This window comes from Zea mays, chromosome 3 (assembly GCF_902167145.1).
Source record: "Zea mays cultivar B73 chromosome 3, Zm-B73-REFERENCE-NAM-5.0, whole genome shotgun sequence".
Lineage (NCBI taxonomy): Eukaryota > Viridiplantae > Streptophyta > Magnoliopsida > Poales > Poaceae > Zea > Zea mays.
The window spans coordinates 147,180,616-147,199,592 of NC_050098.1; the positions used below are offsets into that span (position 1 = coordinate 147,180,616).

Here is an 18,977-nt window from a genome sequence, read left to right on the forward strand (position 1 = left end):
CTTTACTATATACCCTTCTTTGTCAAGGATTTGATGATAAGCCAATGGTTAAAAGGGCTGTCATTGTAACCCCCACAAGCTTAGTTAGCAACTGGGAATCTGAGATAATTAAGTGGTTGAAAGGCAGAGTGCAGGTGCTGGCCCTCTGTGAAAGCACACATGCTGATGTTCTTTCCAGAATTGAAAGTTTCTTAAAACCCTTGAGCCATCTCCAGGTTTTCTTTTGCTTACTAATTATTTGTTAATATACACTATAATAAATGAAAATGTAGCTGCAAGTTAATGACAATTTCTGTGGTGCATGAATAATCTTCAGGTACTTATCATATCTTATATATGAGACTTTCTGCATGCATTCTTCAAAATTTCAATCTATTCATGTATGCGTTTCTAAACTTTCGATGCTTCAATTCATTTGCGGGAATAAGTTTGGCTTAATCTAGAAGACTGTTTGGTCTTGCTTATATGCTTACTTGTGATCTTTCTTTTGTACAGATGCTAGACCTCACCTGCTGGTGTCACTTTTCAGTTGGTTGTGAACTATAAGCTTTGCGTCCCGCGGCGTGTCTACCTGTACTTCCGATTTGGATTTATCTCGCTTTTGTTTTTTCCTGGTCCCCACCCATGTGAAACTCTATCTGTTTTCTGGAATTATTGCCTCTCATTATACACTCTGGTAAACCTTAATTATGCAGATTGATCACAACTCTTAATCTTTCCTGGTCTATGCAGGGGTTCTCGACACTGAGGAATTAGCCATTGTAAACAGCACCTTTCGTAAGGCCCAAGGTTCCAGGCTACCTAGAATCATTGAGGAAACGAGGAGATCAGGGGAGTCAACAACCTCAACTCTGGAAAGTGAAACCTGGGCGATGGAAAGCCTTGAGACTGAACTATTTGATAATGTCCGTGCTTCGATCTAGAGATCTCTTGGCAAACCTGATAAACTTTCAGGTCGGCCCGTTGCTGCCTCAACCCCCCCAAAGGCCACAGCAAATGCACCTCGTGTTGCAGGTAACAAGCCTCAAATAGTGACCACTTCTTCAACAATTTCCTTGTTTCAATAGACCTCCCAAGTGTTTGTTGCAAATATGCAGTATGGTCCCATTTCTCTTTTGTCCTATTTCATATTCTTCATACGTTTAAGGTCATTGCCTCTTGCTGTTAGATTTTCAGTTTTGCTCTCCTAGGTGATTATTCTATTAACCAACTTACTCTCGTGGTTTCCATACAGGAACACTTTCTCAAAAGTGTATCCAGCAATGTATATTGATAATGTCACTGAACTTGCATTTGACGATGTCACACCTGAAGATCCTGATTTTCCATTCATACAAGGTGAGGCATGTCTCGAAGCTAAGTTTATGTATGGATTAGTGAATCATCATTGTGTAATGTTATGTCATTCATGTTCATTCCAATATACCCATAGGCCTAGCAGAAGCTGGATTGATTTCTAGCAAGCTTTCAAGATCTGATATGAATATCCCAGAAGATGTTCATGACAATCATATCTCGGCTGTTGAGTCTGAAATGGAAGTTCTGTTGTTGAGTCTGAAATGAATATCCCAGAACATTCTGGTTAGGGGCAGAGCTGCTGTTGAGTCTGAAATGGAAGTTCTGTTGAAGTTGAGGAGTGAGGTAGAGGAACAGCTGCAGAACGTACTGAGCAAGAAGGTGGAGGTGTCGTTCGAGAAGAGTAGGATTGAGAATCTCCAAAAGGAATTTGAGAGTGATAACTCGGCTGTTGTGCAACTTCAGTATGAGCTTGAAGTGGAGAGGAAGGCGTTATCTATGGCAAGGCAAGAAGAATTCTTGACATCTGAGATTTGATCATTTTGTGCATATTATTTCATTGTGCACGATGTTATTGTGCTCTTTAATTTAACCAGGGCTTGGGCAGAGGAGGAAGCCAAAAAGGCCCGGGAGCATGCACGCGCCCTTGAGGAGGCCCAGAACCAATGGGAGCGTCAAGGAATCAGAGTTGTTGTCGAAGGAGAACTGAAGGATGACGCCTCAGCTAGGGTGACATGGGCTAACGCTGGCAAAGAACACGCAGTCGACGAGTCTATCAACCGGGCGGAAGCTCTGCTGGAGAAGCTCAAGACAATGTCTGGTGAGATGGTGAAAGGGAAATGTGCCCTTGGGCCATTTCTAAGTATTTTGGTGATTTAGTGCCCAACACAGGTGCCTAAGTGTAAAATGGTGGACAAAGTACAAATCAAGGATAAAGGTATGTTTCTCAAACTTAGTACATTGTTTTATGGACTAATGTATTGTGTCTAAGTGCTGGAAACAGGAAAAATCCAATTGAGAATGTCTTGGCTCGAGCAGCCAAGACTTTGCTGAGTCTAGGAGCACCGGACTGTCCGGTGGTGCACCGGACAGTGTCCGGTGCGCCAGGCTGGCTCGAGCGAAGTGGCCGCTCTCGGGAACTCACCGGCGACGTACGGCTATAATTCACCGGACTGTCCGGTGTGCACCGGACTGTCCGGTGAGCCAACGGTCGGCCGCGCGATCTGCGCGGGACACGTGGCCGAGCTAACGGCTAGAAGAGGGCACCGGACTGTCCGGTGTGCACCGGACATGTCCGGTGCGCCAATGGCTCTCAGGCTGCCAACGGTCGACTGCGTCATTTCTGGAAAGAAATCGGGCACCGGACAGTGTCCGGTGTGCACCGGACTGTCCGGTGCGCCAGTCGACAGAAGGCAAGATCAGCCTTCCTGGATTGCTCTCAACGGCTCCTAGCTGCCTCGGGGCTATAAAAGGGACCCCTAGGCGCATGAAGGAGCACACCAAGCATTCCTACAACATTCCTAAGCACCAAGACATCGATTTCGCGCATTCGTTTCATTGTGATAGCATATAGAGCTCTAGTGGAGTTGTGAACTCATTGAGTTGTGTTGCGAGCTCTTGTTGCGACTTGTGTGCGTGTTGACACTCTGATTCTTGTGTCTTGTGTGCGTTGCTAATCCCTCCCTTGCTCCGTGTTCTTTGTGAATTTCAAGTGTAAGGGCGAGAGGCTCCAAGTTGTGGAGATTCCTCGCAAACGGGATTGAGAAAAAGCAAGCAAAACATCGTGGTATTCAAGTGGGTCTTTGGACCGCTTGAGAGGGGTTGATTGCAACCCTCGTCCGTTGGGACGCCACAACGTGGAGTAGGCAAGCGTTGGTCTTGGCCGAACCACGGGATAACCACTGTGCCATCTCTGTGATTGATCCTTGTTGGTTATTGTGTTTTGTTGAGGATTCCTCTTTAGCCACTTGGCAATTATTGTGCTAACGATTAATCAAGTTTTGTGGCTTAAGTTTTCAAGTTTCACAGGATCACCTATTCACCCCCCCTCTAGGTGCTCTCAATTGGTATCAGAACCGTTCTCTTCACAAAGGGACTAACCGCCCGAAGAGATGGATCCTAAGGGGAAGGGTATCGTGATCAACGATAAAGAGAAGGAATCTTTCGTCAACGAGCCGAAGGATGACAAGCCTACCGACTCAGGCTCGGGCCATAGACGAAAAGATGGGAAGAAGAAGAAGACAAGGCGCATTAAGGAGATCGTCTACTACGACGACGGTGATGAGTCCACTTCTTCCCACAAGGACAACGACGACAACGACTACGACAAACGAAAGACGGTTAACTCGAACTTTTCTTTCGATTATTCGCGTATTCCTCAAAGTGCAAATGCTCATTTATTATCTATCCCACTTGGTAAACCTCCTCATTTTGATGGAGAGGACTATGGATTTTGGAGTCACAAAATGCGTAGTCACTTGTTCTCTCTCCATCCTAGTATATGGGAGATTGTAGAGAGTGGAATGCACTTTGATAGTACGGATAGTCCCATGTTCATTAATGAGCAAATTCATAAGAATGCACAAGCTACTACTGTTCTTCTAGCTTCATTGTGCAGGGATGAATACCACAAAGTGAGCGGCTTGGATAACGCCAAGCAAATATGGGACACCCTCAAGATTTCTCATGAGGGGAACGACGTCACCTTGCTCACACAGATGGAGTTGGTGGAGGGCGAGCTTGGACGATTCGCGATGATAAGGGGCGAGGAGCCAACCCAAACATACAACCGGCTCAAGACCCTTATCAACAAAATAAGGAGCTACGGAAGCACGCGATGGACAGACCACGACGTCGTCCGACTGATGCTAAGGTCCTTTACCGTTCTTGATCCTCATTTGGTGAATAATATTCGTGAGAATCCTAGGTACACCAAAATGACGCCCGAAGAAGTCCTTGGAAAATTCGTAAGCGGGCGAATGATGATCAAGGAGGCAAGGTACATGGACGACGCATTGAATGGTCCAATCAACGAGCCTCAACCCCTTGCTCTCAAGGCAACAAGAAGCAAGGAGGCGCTACCTAGCAAGGTAGCACAAATTGAGGCGGCCGGACTTAATGATGAAGAAATGGCCCTTATCATCAAAAGATTCAAGACGGCGCTAAAGGGTCGCAAGGGGCAACCAAGCAAGACCAAGACAAAGGGGAAGCGCTCATGCTTCAAATGTGGTAAGCTTGGTCATTTTATTGCTAACTGTCCCGACAATGATAGTGATCAGGATCAAGGGATCAAGAGGGAGAAAAAGAAGAACTATAAGAAGGCAAAGGGCGAGGCACATCTTGGCAAGGAGTGGGATTCGGATTGCTCTTCGTTCGACTCCGACAATGAAGGACTCGCCGCCACCGCCTTCAACAAGTTATCCCTCTTCCCCAACGAGCGTCACACATGCCTTATGGCAAGGGAGAAGAAGGTATGTACTCGAAACTCTACTTATGCTTCTTCAAGTGAGGACGAATCTAGTGATGAGGATGAAATAGATTACTCTAGCTTGTTCAAGGGATTGGATAGAAATAAAATTGATAAAATCAATGAATTGATTGATGCCTTGAATGAAAAGGATAGGCTTTTAGAAAAGCAAGAGGATTTGTTATATGATGAACATGATAAATTTGTAGAGGCACAAAAATCCTATGCTTTAGAAGTTAAAAGAAATGAAATGCTTTCTTATGAACTATCTACTTGTCATGAAACCATTTCTACTTTACAAGGTGTTAACAATGATTTAAATGCTAAATTAGAAGTAGCAAATAAATCTAATTCTTGTGTAGAACATGTTATAATTTGTACTAGGTGTAAGGATTTTGATATTGATGCTTGTAGTAAACACCTAGTTGCAATTTCTAGATTAAATGATGAAGTAGCTAGTCTTAATGACCAACTTAAGACTAGCAAAAGTGATTTTGATAAACTAAAATTTGCTAGGGATGCCTACACGTTTGGTAGACACCCCTCCATTAAGGATGGGCTTGGCTTCAAGAGGGAAGCCAAGAACTTAACAAGCCATAAGGCTCCCATCTCTGCCAAGGAGAAAGGGAAGGCCCCTATGGCAAGTAGTACTAAAAAGAACCATGCTTTTATGTATCATGACAAGAGACAATATAGAAATGCTTATAGGAGTTATAATGCATATGATGCTTTTGATTCTCATGCCATGTTTGCTTCTAGTTCTTCCTATGTGCATGATAGAAATGTTGGTAGGAAAAATGTTGTTCACAATATGCCTAAGAGAAATGTTGCTAATGTTCATAGGAAAATTAATGAACCATCTACAATTTATCATGCTTTAAATGCTTCCTTTGCTATTTGTAGAAATGATAGGAAGATAGTTGCTAGGAAATTAGGGGCAAAATGCAAGGGTGATAAAACTTGCATTTGGGTCCCTAAGGAAATTGTGACTAACCTTGCAGGACCCAACAAGAGTTGGGTACCTAAGACCCAAGCCTAAATTTGCCTTGCAGGTTTATGCATCCGGGGGTTCAAGCTGGATTATCGACAGCGGATGCACAAACCATATGACGGGGGAGAAGAAGATGTTCACCTCCTACGTCAAGAATAAGGATTCCCAAGATTCAATCATATTCGGTGATGGGAACCAAGGCAAGGTGAAAGGTTTAGGCAAGATTGCAATATCAAATGAGCATTCTATCTCTAATGTGTTTTTAGTTGAGAGTCTTGGATATAATTTACTATCTGTTAGTCAATTATGTAATATGGGATATAATTGTTTATTTACAAATGTAGATGTGTCTGTCTTTAGAAGATGTGATGGTTCACTAGCTTTTAAGGGTGTACTAGACGGCAAACTTTACTTAGTTGATTTTGCAAAAGAAGTGGCCGGTCTAGATGCATGCTTAATGGCTAAGACTTGCATGGGCTGGTTGTGGCATCGCCGCTTAGCACATGTGGGGATGAAGAACCTCCACAAGCTTCTAAAGGGAGAACACGTGATAGGTCTAACCAATGTTCATTTCAAAAAAGATAGACCTTGTGCAGCTTGTCAAGCAGGTAAACAAGTGGGAGGAGCACATCACAGCAAGAATGTAATGACCACGTCAAGACCTCTAGAGCTGCTGCATATGGACCTCTTCGGACCCGTCGCCTATCTGAGCATAGGAGGAAGTAAGTATGGTCTAGTTATTGTTGATGACTTTTCCCGCTTCACTTGGGTGTTCTTTTTGCAGGATAAGTCTGAAACACAAGGGACCCTCAAGCGCTTCCTCAGGAGAGCTCAAAATGAGTTTGAGCTCAAGGTGAAGAAGATAAGGAGCGACAACGGGTCCGAATTCAAGAATCTTCAAGTGGAGGAGTTCCTTGAGGAGGAGGGGATCAAGCACGAGTTCTCCGCTCCCTACACACCTCAGCAAAATGGTGTGGTAGAGAGGAAGAACAGGACACTCATTGATATGGCGAGGACTATGCTTGGAGAGTTCAAGACCCTCGAGTGTTTTTGGTCGGAAGCCGTAAACACGGCTTGCCACGCCATCAGCAGGGTCTACCTTCACCGCCTCCTCAAGAAGACTTCATACGAGCTGCTAACTGGTAACAAACCCAATGTATCGTACTTTCGTGTATTTGGGAGTAAATGCTACATTCTAGTGAAGAAGGGTAGGAATTCCAAATTTGCTCCCAAAGCTGTAGAAGGGTTTTTATTAGGTTATGATTCAAATACAAAGGCGTATAGGGTCTTCAACAAATCATCGGGTTTGGTTGAAGTCTCTAGCGACGTTGTATTTGATGAGACTAATGGCTCTCCTAGAGAGCAAGTTGTTGATCTTGATGATGTAGATGAAGAAGATGTTCCAACGGCTGCAATACGCACCATGGCGATTGGAGATGTACGGCCTCAGGAACATTTGGAGCAAGATCAACCGTCTTCCTCAACTATGGTGCATCCCCCAACCCAAGATGACGAACAGGTACCTCAAGTGGAGGCGCATGATCAAGGGGGAGCACAGGATGTTCAAGTTGAAGAGGAAGAAGCACCTCAGGCACCTCCAACCCAAGTTCGAGCGACGATTCAAAGGGATCATCCCGTCGACCAGATATTGGGTGATATTAGCAAGGGAGTAACTACTCGTTCAAGATTAGTTAATTTTTATGAGCATTACTCTTTTGTCTCTTCTATTGAGCCTTTCAGGGTAGAAGAGGCCTTGCTAGATCCGGACTGGGTGTTGGCCATGCAGGAGGAACTCAACAATTTCAAGCGCAATGAAGTTTGGACACTGGTGCCTCGCCCCAAGCAAAATGTTGTGGGAACCAAGTGGGTGTTCCGCAACAAACAGGACGAGCACGGGGTGGTGACAAAGAACAAGGCTAGGCTTGTGGCAAAAGGTTATGCCCAAGTCGCAGGTTTGGACTTTGAGGAGACATTCGCTCTTGTGGCTAGGCTAGAATCAATTCGTATCTTGCTAGCATATGCCGCTCACCATTCTTTCAGGTTGTACCAAATGGATGTGAAGAGCGCTTTCCTCAACGGGCCGATCAAAGAGGAGGTGTACGTGGAGCAACCCCCTGGCTTCAAGGATGAACGGTACCCCGACCACGTGTGTAAGCTCTCTAAGGCGCTCTATGGACTTAAGCAAGCCCCAAGAGCATGGTATGAATGCCTTAGAGACTTTTTAATTGCTAATGCTTTCAAGGTTGGGAAAGCCGATCCAACTCTTTTTACCAAGACTTGCGATGGTGATCTTTTTGTGTGCCAAATTTATGTCGATGACATAATATTTGGTTCTACTAATCAAAAGTCTTGTGAAGAGTTAGCAAGGTTATGACGCAGAAATTCGAGATGTCGATGATGGGCGAGTTGAACTACTTCCTTGGGTTCCAAGTGAAGCAACTTAAGGACGGCACTTTCATCTCCCAAACAAAGTACACGCAAGACTTGCTAAAGCGGTTTGGGATGAAGGACGCCAAGCCCGCAAAGACACCGATGGGAACTGACGGACACACCGACCTCAATAAAGGAGGTAAGTCCGTTGATCAAAAAGCATATCGGTCCATGATAGGTTCTTTGCTTTATTTATGTGCTAGTAGACCGGATATTATGCTTAGCGTATGCATGTGTGCTAGATTTCAATCCGATCCTAAGGAGTGTCACTTAGTGGCTGTAAAGCGAATTCTTCGATATTTAGTCGCTACGCCTTGCTTCGGGATCTGGTATCCAAAGGGGTCTAACTTTGACTTGATTGGGTACTCAGATTCCGACTATGCTGGATGTAAGGTCGATAGGAAGAGTACATCGGGGACGTGCCAATTCTTAGGAAGGTCCCTGGTGTCATGGAATTCTAAGAAACAAACTTCTGTTGCTCTATCCACCGCTGAGGCCGAGTATGTTGCCGCAGGACAGTGTTGCGCGCAACTACTTTGGATGAGGCAAACCCTCAGGGACTTTGGCTACAATCTGAGCAAAGTCCCACTCCTATGTGATAATGAGAGTGCTATCCGAATAGCGGAAAATCCTGTTGAGCACAGCCGCACAAAGCACATTGACATCCGGCATCACTTTTTGAGAGACCACCAGCAAAAGGGAGATATCGAAGTGTTTCATGTTAGCACCGAGAACCAGCTAGCCGATATCTTTACCAAGCCTCTAGATGAGAAGACCTTTTGCAGGCTGCATAGTGAGCTAAATGTCCTAGATTCACGGAACTTGGATTGATTTATAGCATACATGTGTTTATGCCCTTGATCATGTTCCTTATGCATTTTGTTGCTTACTATGGTGCTCAAGTTGTACAATCTCTCCCCGGATCTCACAAGTCCTTGTGCAAGTGATGCACATATTTAGGGGGAGTTGTGTTACAACTTGACCCTTTGAGACTAACCATATGCTTGAGTTTGCTTGTTTTAGTCTCAAAGGAGGTTTGAAAGGGAAAAGGTGGACTTGGACCATGAAAGACTTCCACTGCACTCCGATGAGAGGGTAACTTATTCCAAGTTCATCTCATGTCCTCTTATTGCCTTTGTACTCTTATTTGAAGATTTTGGTGAGGCAATGGGGTTACGGGGCCGAGTTTGATCCCGTTTTGGTGCTTGATGCCAAAGGGGGAGAAAATAAAGGCCAAAGCAATAGATGGATCAGCTACCACTTGAGAAATTTTGAAAATAGTAGAATAGAGCTTTTGGTTTGTCAAAACTTTTTATTGTCTCTCTTGTCAAAAGATGGCTTCTTGTGGGGAGAAGTGTTGATTATGAAAAAAGGAAGGTTTTTGAAATCTTGAATCGATTTCTCTTGGAATGGCCCTCTTTATGTCTTAACATGTGTGTTTGACTTAGAGATAGAAATTTGAGTTTGATTTGCAAAAACAAACCAAGTGGTGGCAAAGAGTGATCCATATATGTCAAATTTGAATCAAAACAATTTGAGTTCTTATTTGAATTGATTTTGTATTTGTTCTACTTGCTTTATGTTGTGTTGGCATAAATCACCAAAAAGGGGGAGATTGAAAGGGAAATGTGCCCTTGGGCCATTTCTAAGTATTTTGGTGATTTAGTGCCCAACACAGGTGCCTAAGTGTAAAATGGTGGACAAAGTACAAATCAAGGATAAAGGTATGTTTCTCAAACTTAGTACATTGTTTTATGGACTAATGTATTGTGTCTAAGTGCTGGAAACAGGAAAAATCCAATTGAGAATGTCTTGGCTCGAGCAGCCAAGACTTTGCTGAGTCTGTGAGCACCGGACTGTCCGGTGGTGCACCGGACTGTGTCCGGTGTTGCACCGGACAGTGTCCGGTGCGCCAGGCTGGCTCGAGCGAAGTGGCCGCTCTCGGGAATTCACCGGCGACGTACGGCTATAATTCACCGGACTGTCCGGTGTGCACCGGACTGTCCGGTGTGCACCGGACTGTCCGGTAAGCCAACGGTCGGCCGCGCGATCTGCGCGGGACACGTGGCCGAGCCAACGGCTAGAAGAGGGCACCGGACTGTCCGGTGTGCACCGGACATGTCCGGTGCGCCAACGGCTCTCAGGCTGCCAACGGTCGACTGCGTCATTTCTGAAAAGAAATCGGGCACCGGACAGTGTCCGGTGTGCACCGGACTGTCCGGTGCGCCAGTCGACAGAAGGCAAGATCAGCCTTCCTGGATTGCTCTCAACGGCTCCTAGCTGCCTCGGGGCTATAAAAGGGACCCCTAGGCGCATGAAGGAGCACACCAAGCATTCCTACAACATTCCTAAGCACCAAGACATCGATTTCGCGCATTCGTTTCATTGTGATAGCATATAGAGCTCTAGTGGAGTTGTGAACTCATTGAGTTGTGTTGCGAGCTCTTGTTGCGACTTGTGTGCGTGTTGACACTCTGATTCTTGTGTCTTGTGTGCGTTGCTAATCCCTCCCTTGCTCCGTGTTCTTTGTGAATTTCAAGTGTAAGGGCGAGAGGCTCCAAGTTGTGGAGATTCCTCGCAAACGGGATTGAGAAAAAGCAAGCAAAACACCGTGGTATTCAAGTGGGTCTTTGGACCGCTTGAGAGGGGTTGATTGCAACCCTCGTCCGTTGGGACGCCACAACATGGAGTAGGCAAGCGTTGGTCTTGGCCGAACCACGGGATAACCACTGTGCCATCTCTGTGATTGATCCTTGTTGGTTATTGTGTTTTGTTGAGGATTCCTCTTTAGCCACTTGGCAATTATTGTGCTAACGATTAATCAAGTTTTGTGGCTTAAGTTTTCAAGTTTCACAGGATCACCTATTCACCCCCTCTAGGTGCTCTCAGATGGAGGTGCGGTCTCAGGGTGCGGTGGAGAGAGTGATGCAGCATGTGAGGTCCTTCATCGCAATCCTAAAGCAGCAAGGTGCAGATGCAAGGCAGTGGTGTACCGAGTTTGGGGCTTGTGCTGCTTCCAGAGCAAACGAGGTATCAGCACAAGTGAAGGGAAGCGTATCTGCGTTTGGTGCAACCCTTGGAGACAAGTCGAAGAGGGCAATGGAAGAGTGTAAGGACGGCCTGGAGAGGATTTCACACAGATTCAAGACAGACTAGATACCAATTTTGTTGTTTGCTTGTTTTTCTGGGGATGTTGTTGTTGCAGAGTTGTTTACTATAGCATGCTGGAACGAAAAGTAAGTAGTTCCCGACCGTGGCCTTCTGAAATAAGTGCAACGAAGCACTTGTGGCCTTCTGGAATAAGTGTAATTAATACCAACAGTAATTAATAATAGTTCCCGTTTATTATATTATATCACAAGATCGATCTGTCTGTCTGTCTGTCGCTTATTCTGCCTTTGGTCGTCAGAGCTTTGATGCTGTTTTGAGCTTTGTCTCGGCTCAAAAGCCTTGCTGCTGCTGCCTTGCACCATGCGTGCCTTCTTCACTTGGAAAAGGAGCTCGTGGGCTTCCTCAAAATGAGGGCTCGTGGCTTTCTTCACCTTGTCCATCCAGACAAGGATCCTCTCATGAGCTCCCAGGAATCGGTCACGGACCTCATCGCCAAACATCTGCAAACATACAAGGGCTCATCATCGCTGGATCTGGATAGCAGCAGCAGCAGCAAGCAGTAAGCATGCATACCTCCAACTGCATTATCTCACAGACAAGGCTCAGATCTGCAATCGATGGCTGGGGGCTACCTAGCAAGAACTTGGCATCGCCTTTCAGCCATACCGATTCGATCACCCCCAGTGACTGCATCACAAGCTTCTCTGCTTGTTTCACAGCCTCATGACTTGTCGTAAGACCAAGGAAGGGAGCCAATGCAGTGTGCATTACAAGGGTTGCTGCACCACGCCGCAAATTTGAGTGATGCCAATCCAAGATTGACTCAATTTTGGCTCTGGTGAACAAGTCAGCAGGATACCTATATCATAAATTAAATCAGAAAATAGCATTCTCTACCATTGCAGGGTGTTAGTCCCTTCCTAAAGAGTTAAGCTGCTGGCAAGATGTTGCAGAGCTGAGCTGCTGGGTCCCTAGGCAACTTAGGAACAGCACAAAAACCATGGTGGTATCTAATCCAAAATATTACTAATTAATTACCATACTCGGATTTAACTTGAACGATCAACAAAGATGAAGTGCTTGTTACACATAAAATTGCCACATCTACATTAAATGCCATTAATATTGTATACACAACGACGATCAATAAATCATAATATTCCTAAAAGATAAAGCGACACTTGTGGAAATAAAATAAGTTTAGTGCTAATATGTAACGCACCAGTGGTCAGCAACTCCAGGGAAAACCGATGCAAGATACCTCAAAATCGCATGACTGCCACAAAAGCAATTTTTTCACCACGAAACATCAAGTATTACAACTATAAATTGGACAGTTTAAGCATGTACAAAAATAATTGCGTATAACAAAAATAATATTGTAACTAGATGATCCCAATCATATCAATAAAAACAACAATAACAACAAAGCCTTTTTAGTCCCAACTCCCAAGCAAGTTAGATAGACTAGAGTTCAAACCCAACAGAAACCATGAATCAAGTAGTTGCATTGTTACTTGTGTCCTTTTGAGTGATCCGGACGTTTTCCTGCTTGGTTAATGATGACAATATGTCTTGCATGGTTTCTTATGGCAAGAAATTTCCGATTTTGACCATTATTTACAGCAGCAACATAGCTGATGAAAGGATCTAATAGATGATGGATGCTTCTGGCATGTAGTCTGTGAGGTGCTGTCATTTGCATGCAGAGTAGCGTTTACTGTGTCTCTTGCAGTGTACTGCTGTCGAGAACATGGATAACTTGGAGGCGAAAAGGGATGAAGTCTGAATAACAGGAAGATAATGGAATTCAGTTGGGAAGTTTTGTCCTTATGCCTTCACTAATTGAGTAGGTTCTTCACTAATTGAGTAGGTTCCAACGCGAGTAGAACTCGACTAGGTGAGTGCCCATGCGTTGCAACGAGGACATATAATATCACGGTAACTTATGTATTATATGTCTCCGTTGCAACGCACGGGCACTCACCTAGTTTATATGAAATTATTACTAGACTTTTATGGTGTAGCATTCAAATTTTCACCTTCTTCAGCATGAGTGGAACAGCACGGTCGGCGCTAGGGAATGGACAGGGCTCGACTGCACGACTACGCACCGGCGACGAGGTTCGATTTGGATCTCTCGTCGACAACAACGTACACAGTAAGGCATAAACAACAGGATGATCAGACAAGCTCCGGCGAACGGCGGATGGACGCGAACTGTCCGTCGACGAGCTTCACGGCGGTGAGCTGAGCAGGGCGTGAGCAGGGGCTCGATGGCGGGTGCGCGTGAGCAGAGCGGCGACGTGAGCGTGGTCGTCAGAGTGTTGCACGGGCGAGCTCCGGCGCGGTGGCGTCGACTCCAGCGAGGTTCCGGCGAGCGCGAGCGAAGGAGAGAGTGTGGGGAGTGCGAGCGAGCTTCGGGATGAAGAGAGGAGGAAGGTGCTCGACTTTTATAGAGGGAGGGGAGAGATAGGGGCGCCAGGAGGAGGAAATGGTGGCCGGTGGCCATTAATGGCGGGTGGCGGCCATGAAGAGAGGGAGGTAATGGAGGAGGGAGAAACGGACGACATTGAAGCTCCATTAACGACAAAGACGGGCGGGTGGCTCGATCGCGGCGTCCTGGTGCTAAACACGGTGCTCGGCAGCGCGCGGTCGGACGGGGCGTGCAGGGGCGCGGTCGGCCTAGGCGCCTGGGCTGCTCGGGGTCGGCGCGTCGCGGCTGGGCGGTGATGGGCGCAAGGTCTTCGGGCGCGGAAGGCCAGGTCGCGCCCTGGCGCATGGGCTCCTGGCGGCGTTGGGGCGGGTTGTTCCCTGGCTGCGTAAGAGAGAGAAGAGGAGGGGAAGAAGAGGAGAGGACGCCGGAGAGAAAGAACGGTTGCGCCAGCCACCAATAATTACGCACGAAGCAGTAAATGCAATGCGGGAGACGGACAACCAGCACGACAGCTGAGCAGAGGAGGCAAGCGGCACTAGCGAGCATCAATGGTGTATGGCAGTTACTAGCAGCGCATGAGTGCGGGAGAGCAGAGGACAGGACGAAGCACACTGGCGTGCTCCACAGAAGCGAGGAGACGCGCACGGAGACGAGGAGACAGCTAACAGGCGAGCTAGCGCGGTGTCGAGGCAGCAGAACAGGTGGCGGCGACGAACAACCAAGTGAACGGATGAAGGTGATGTGCTCCGTACCCACACGTAATAGGCTGAAAGAAAAAAAAGCCGGGGCGAGCGTCCGACGTTTGGTGTTTTTGTTTTTTTTTAATTTCGAAATTCCTTTATAATAGTTAAATGTGAATATATATAAATATTTCAAAAATTATAATAAGTTTAAAAGATAGCATTTTATAAATAAAAATACCCAATTTAAAGAATAAATTATTTTAGTCAAAAGTCTATTATTTAAATAGTTTGGGCTTCATGAAAAGGAAATCAATTAAATGAAGTACCTACAAACGAACATTATTAATCTATGTATATTATTTTAACAATTCATTATTACTCTATAAAATAAAGTTTTCTTCACAAAATTAAATCCCAGAATTAGATTTGAAAATGGAATCAAACAAAAAATATGCTTCGGCATGAATGCATTCAAACACTCTATAAAATTTTATCTATTTAAAAATTATTCGACTTATTTATATCACCATTTGATTATTTTAAAACATAAATAGTTTCCTTTCTACTAAAAACTAATAATTCAAACTAGATTGTTTTCAATCGATAGATTTAGGGTGTTACAGACTTCCTCCGCGCAGGTGAACTCAAAGCCTGAGGAAGACCTCGCGATACCCGCGAATGAAGCTCAAGTCGTGACCTCTATGCGACCGATTAAGGAGACAAAGAGAATCAACCTCGGGTTCACTGACGAGCGCAAGACTGCCATCATCAGCTCCAGCCTGGATGACAAATAGGAAGGCGCGCTCGTCCAGTTTCTGCAAGATAACCGAGACGTATTTGCATGGCAGCCTGCGGATATGCCGGGAGTCCCGAGAGAACTGACCGAGCACAAATTGAAGGTCTATCCCTAGGCGAGGCCGATCTGACAAAAGTTGCGTCGTTTTACGCCCGATAAGAGAGAAGCTATTCGTGCCGAGCTAGCTCGATTAGTCACGGCTGGTTTTATTAGGGAAGTACTGCATCCTGAGTGGTTAGCAAATCCTGTCCTTGTACTCAAAAAAATAAAGTGGATTGGCGCATGTGCGTCGACTATACAGATCTCAACAAACACTGTCCAAAGGATCCCTTTGGACTTCCTAGAATAGATCAGGTGGTAGATTCGACCGCCGAATGCTCTATGTTGTCATTCCTGGACTGCTACTTTGGATACCATCAAATCAGCTTGGCAAAAGAGGACGAGGAAAAAACTGCATTCATTACCCCGTTTGGAGCCTTCTGCTATACCTCCATGCCGTTTGGCCTCAAGAACGCTGGAGCGACTTACCAGAGAACTATTCAAACATGATTAGCCGATCACTGGGGCAAGCGGGTAGAAGCTTATGTTGATGATGTGGTGATCAAAACAGAAAACTCGGAAAACTTCAATAAGGATCTACAACTGGTCTTCAACAGCCTGAGGCGATATCGGTGGAAGCTCAATCCTGAAAAATGTGTCTTTGGAGTGCCAGATGGGAAGTTGCTCGGATTCATTGTCAGCCACCAAGGAATTAAAGCTAACCCGGAGAAAATTGAGGCTATCATGAGGATGGAAGCACCACGATCACAAAAGAAAGTACAAAGGCTTACTGGATGCATGACAGCTTTAAGCAGGTTCATATCAAGGTTAGGAGAAAAAGGACTACCATTCTACAAATTGCTCAAGAAGGTGGACAAGTTCCAGTGGACCTCAGAAGCTCAGGAAGCCCTTGATGCACTGAAGAAGCTCTTGACCACATCACCAGTACTAAAGCCACCACGCCGAGTCATGCCAAACCTGCCGACAGAAGATCTACTGTTGTACATCTCCTGCACGACTCACGTGGTGAGCACCGCGTTAGTAGTCGAGCGGTCAGAGGAAGGACACGCATATCTAGTACAACATCCCGTCTACTTCATCAGCGAAGTTCTTGGACCATCTAAGAAGAAGTATCCTCAAGTTCAAAAACTATTGTACGCAAGACTTCTAATTGCACGCAAGCTCCGTCACTACTTCGATGACCACAAAGTCACAGTAGTCACCGGGTTTCCAATAGGGGATATTCTCCACAACAAAGAAGCCATTGGAAGAATAGCCAAGTGGGCCTGCGAGCTAGGAGCTCACGACATTGAGTTTCGGCCTCACACTACAATAAAGACTCAAGCACTAGTTGACTTCGTATCAGAGTGGACCGAGCAACAAGTACCAGATAACCCAGAGGCTGCAGAAGTATGGCGGATGTACTTTGATGGTTCGCTGAAACTGCAGGGAGCAGGCGCAGGGATCCTCTTTATTGCCCCTTGAGGTGAACAACTCAAATATGCTCTTCAGTTGTTATTTTCAGCACCCAACAATGCAGCAAAATATGAAGCTCTGATCCACGGATTGAACATTGCCATATTACTGGGCATTAAGAGGTTGATGGTATACAGAGATTCACTGGTGGTCATAAGTCAGATAAATAAAGAATGAGATTGCTCGAATGATTCTATGGGCAAGTACTGTACAGCCGTCCGAAAACTAGAAGACAAATATGAAGGGCTGGAATTTCATCATGTGGAAAGAGATCGCAACGCATCAGCAAACGCGTTGTCGAAACTAGGATCCAGTTGAACTCAGGTCCCACCTGGAGTTTTCGTCCAGGAGGTGCCACGCCTGAGCATTTCCCTAGATCAAGCAGAAGAGTGCAATGTTTTGAGCCAGCCAGAGTCGGACTCTAATCACTGGAGGGAGCCCATCATCAGGTATATAAAGAATGAAGAGGAACCGGATGATAAAGCCGCAGCGGAACGCATCGCAAGGCAGTCAGCCCACTACACCCTCATAGGGGACGCACTGTATAGAAGGGGTGCAACAGGAGTCCTTATGAAGTGCATTCCTTCGGTTATTGGGAAGCAACTGCTAGATGAGGTTCATGCCGGACAGTGCGGGATACACGCAGCATCCAGGACTTTGGTTGGGAAGGTCTTCAGGTCTGGTTTCTATTGGCCGACGACAAAAAGTGAAGCAGCCGAGTTAGTCCAGAGATGTGAAGCTTGCCAATTTCTATCAAAGCAGCAACATTTGCCAGCACAGCAACTGCAGACCATACCCGTAACATGGACATTTGCGTGCTGGGGACTGGACATAATTGGACCGTTCAAGAAAGCTCAGGGAGGCTACACTCATGTGTTGGTCGCCATTGACAAATTCATCAAATGGATAGAATACAAACCCATTGCTTCTCTAACTTCAGCCAAGGCAGTGAAATTCATACAAGATATAATATTCAGGTTTGGGATACTGAATAGCATCATAACTGACCTGGGATCCAATTTCATTAGCTCTGAATTCTTTGATTTCTGCGAACAACGGAGCATTCAGATCAAATATGCGTCAGTAGCACACCCTAGAGCCAACGGTCAGGTGGAAAGGGCTAATGGAATGATACTGGAAGCACTCAGGAAGAAAGTTTTTGACAAGAATGAAAAGTTCGCAGGGAAGTGGATCAGAGAACTACCTTATGTGGTTTGGAGCCTAAGAACTCAACCCAGTCGAGCTCTGCATGGAAACACCCCCTTCTTCATGATCTATGGCTTGGGGGCAGTGCTACATGCCGACCTCAGGTTTGGGGCACCAAGGCTGGTTTTCGAAAACATAGCTGAAGCGGAAGCTACCAGGCTAGAAGATATTGACGTACTGAAGAAGAGCGGTTGAATACAGTAATCCAGTCAGCTAGATATCAGCATACCCTGAGTCGCTATCATGATAAGACTATATGACGTCGATCCTTCATAGTGGGAGATTTGGTCCTTCGCCGAATTCTAACAGGAGAAGGACGACACAAACTATCGCCGCTATGGGAGGGGCCATTCATAGTGTTGGAGGTCACTCGACCAGGATCATATCGACTTACTCAAATGGATGGCACAGAAGTAGTGAATTCATGGAATATAGAGCACCTCAGAAAGTTTTACCCTTAGCGAGAACCATCGGAGCAATGTTGTATTCTGTAATTGGAAAGTACGTCATCAATAAAAGGTTTCATTCTCAAAAGCATTCAAACTATTGGTTGTCCATCGACTTCGACTTGATTAACCTGAAATCAGAACACTTACTCAACCGAGGGTGACCACTATACCCTACTAACGGAGCAATCGACTTAAGTCGGCAATGATTTAAGACGGTGCAACATGCTCACGCTTACTCGACTTAGGGTGACCACTATACCCTACTAACGGAGCAATCGGCTTAAGTCGGCAATGACTTAAGATGGTGCAACATGCTCGCACTTACTCGACTTAGGGTGACCACTATACCCTACTAACAGAGCAATCGACTTAAGTCGGCAATGACTTAAGACGGTGCAACATGCTCGCGCTTACTCGACTTAGGGTGACCACTATTCCCTACTAACGGAGCAATCGGCTTAAGTCGGCAATGACTTAAGACGGTGCAACATGCTCGCGCTTACTCGACTTAGGGTGATCACTATACCCTACTAACGGAGCAATCGGCTTAAGTCAGTAATGACTTAAGACGGTGCAACATGCTCGCGCTTACTCGAC

General features: G+C 45.7%; 1 protein-coding gene and 1 long non-coding RNA gene across 2 annotated transcripts; one reads left to right on the top strand and one right to left on the bottom strand.

Annotated features, from left to right (window-relative positions):
• Positions 1-1,577: 1,577 nt before the first annotated feature.
• LOC109945293 (uncharacterized) lies at positions 1,578-11,544 on the top strand. The gene is made up of 3 exons (XM_020551137.3): positions 1,578-1,802; positions 1,893-2,124; positions 11,076-11,544. Exons 1-3 carry the CDS (start codon positions 1,612-1,614, stop codon positions 11,337-11,339), a joined length of 687 nt encoding a protein of 228 aa, XP_020406726.1. The 5' UTR covers positions 1,578-1,611; the 3' UTR covers positions 11,340-11,544.
• On the bottom strand, positions 11,448-12,801 carry LOC103650691 (uncharacterized). The gene is made up of 2 exons (XR_564323.4): positions 12,517-12,801; positions 11,448-12,153 (listed from the first exon to the last, which is right to left on the bottom strand). It is a non-coding gene; the product is annotated as an uncharacterized lncRNA (long non-coding RNA).
• Positions 12,802-18,977: the final 6,176 nt, after the last annotated feature.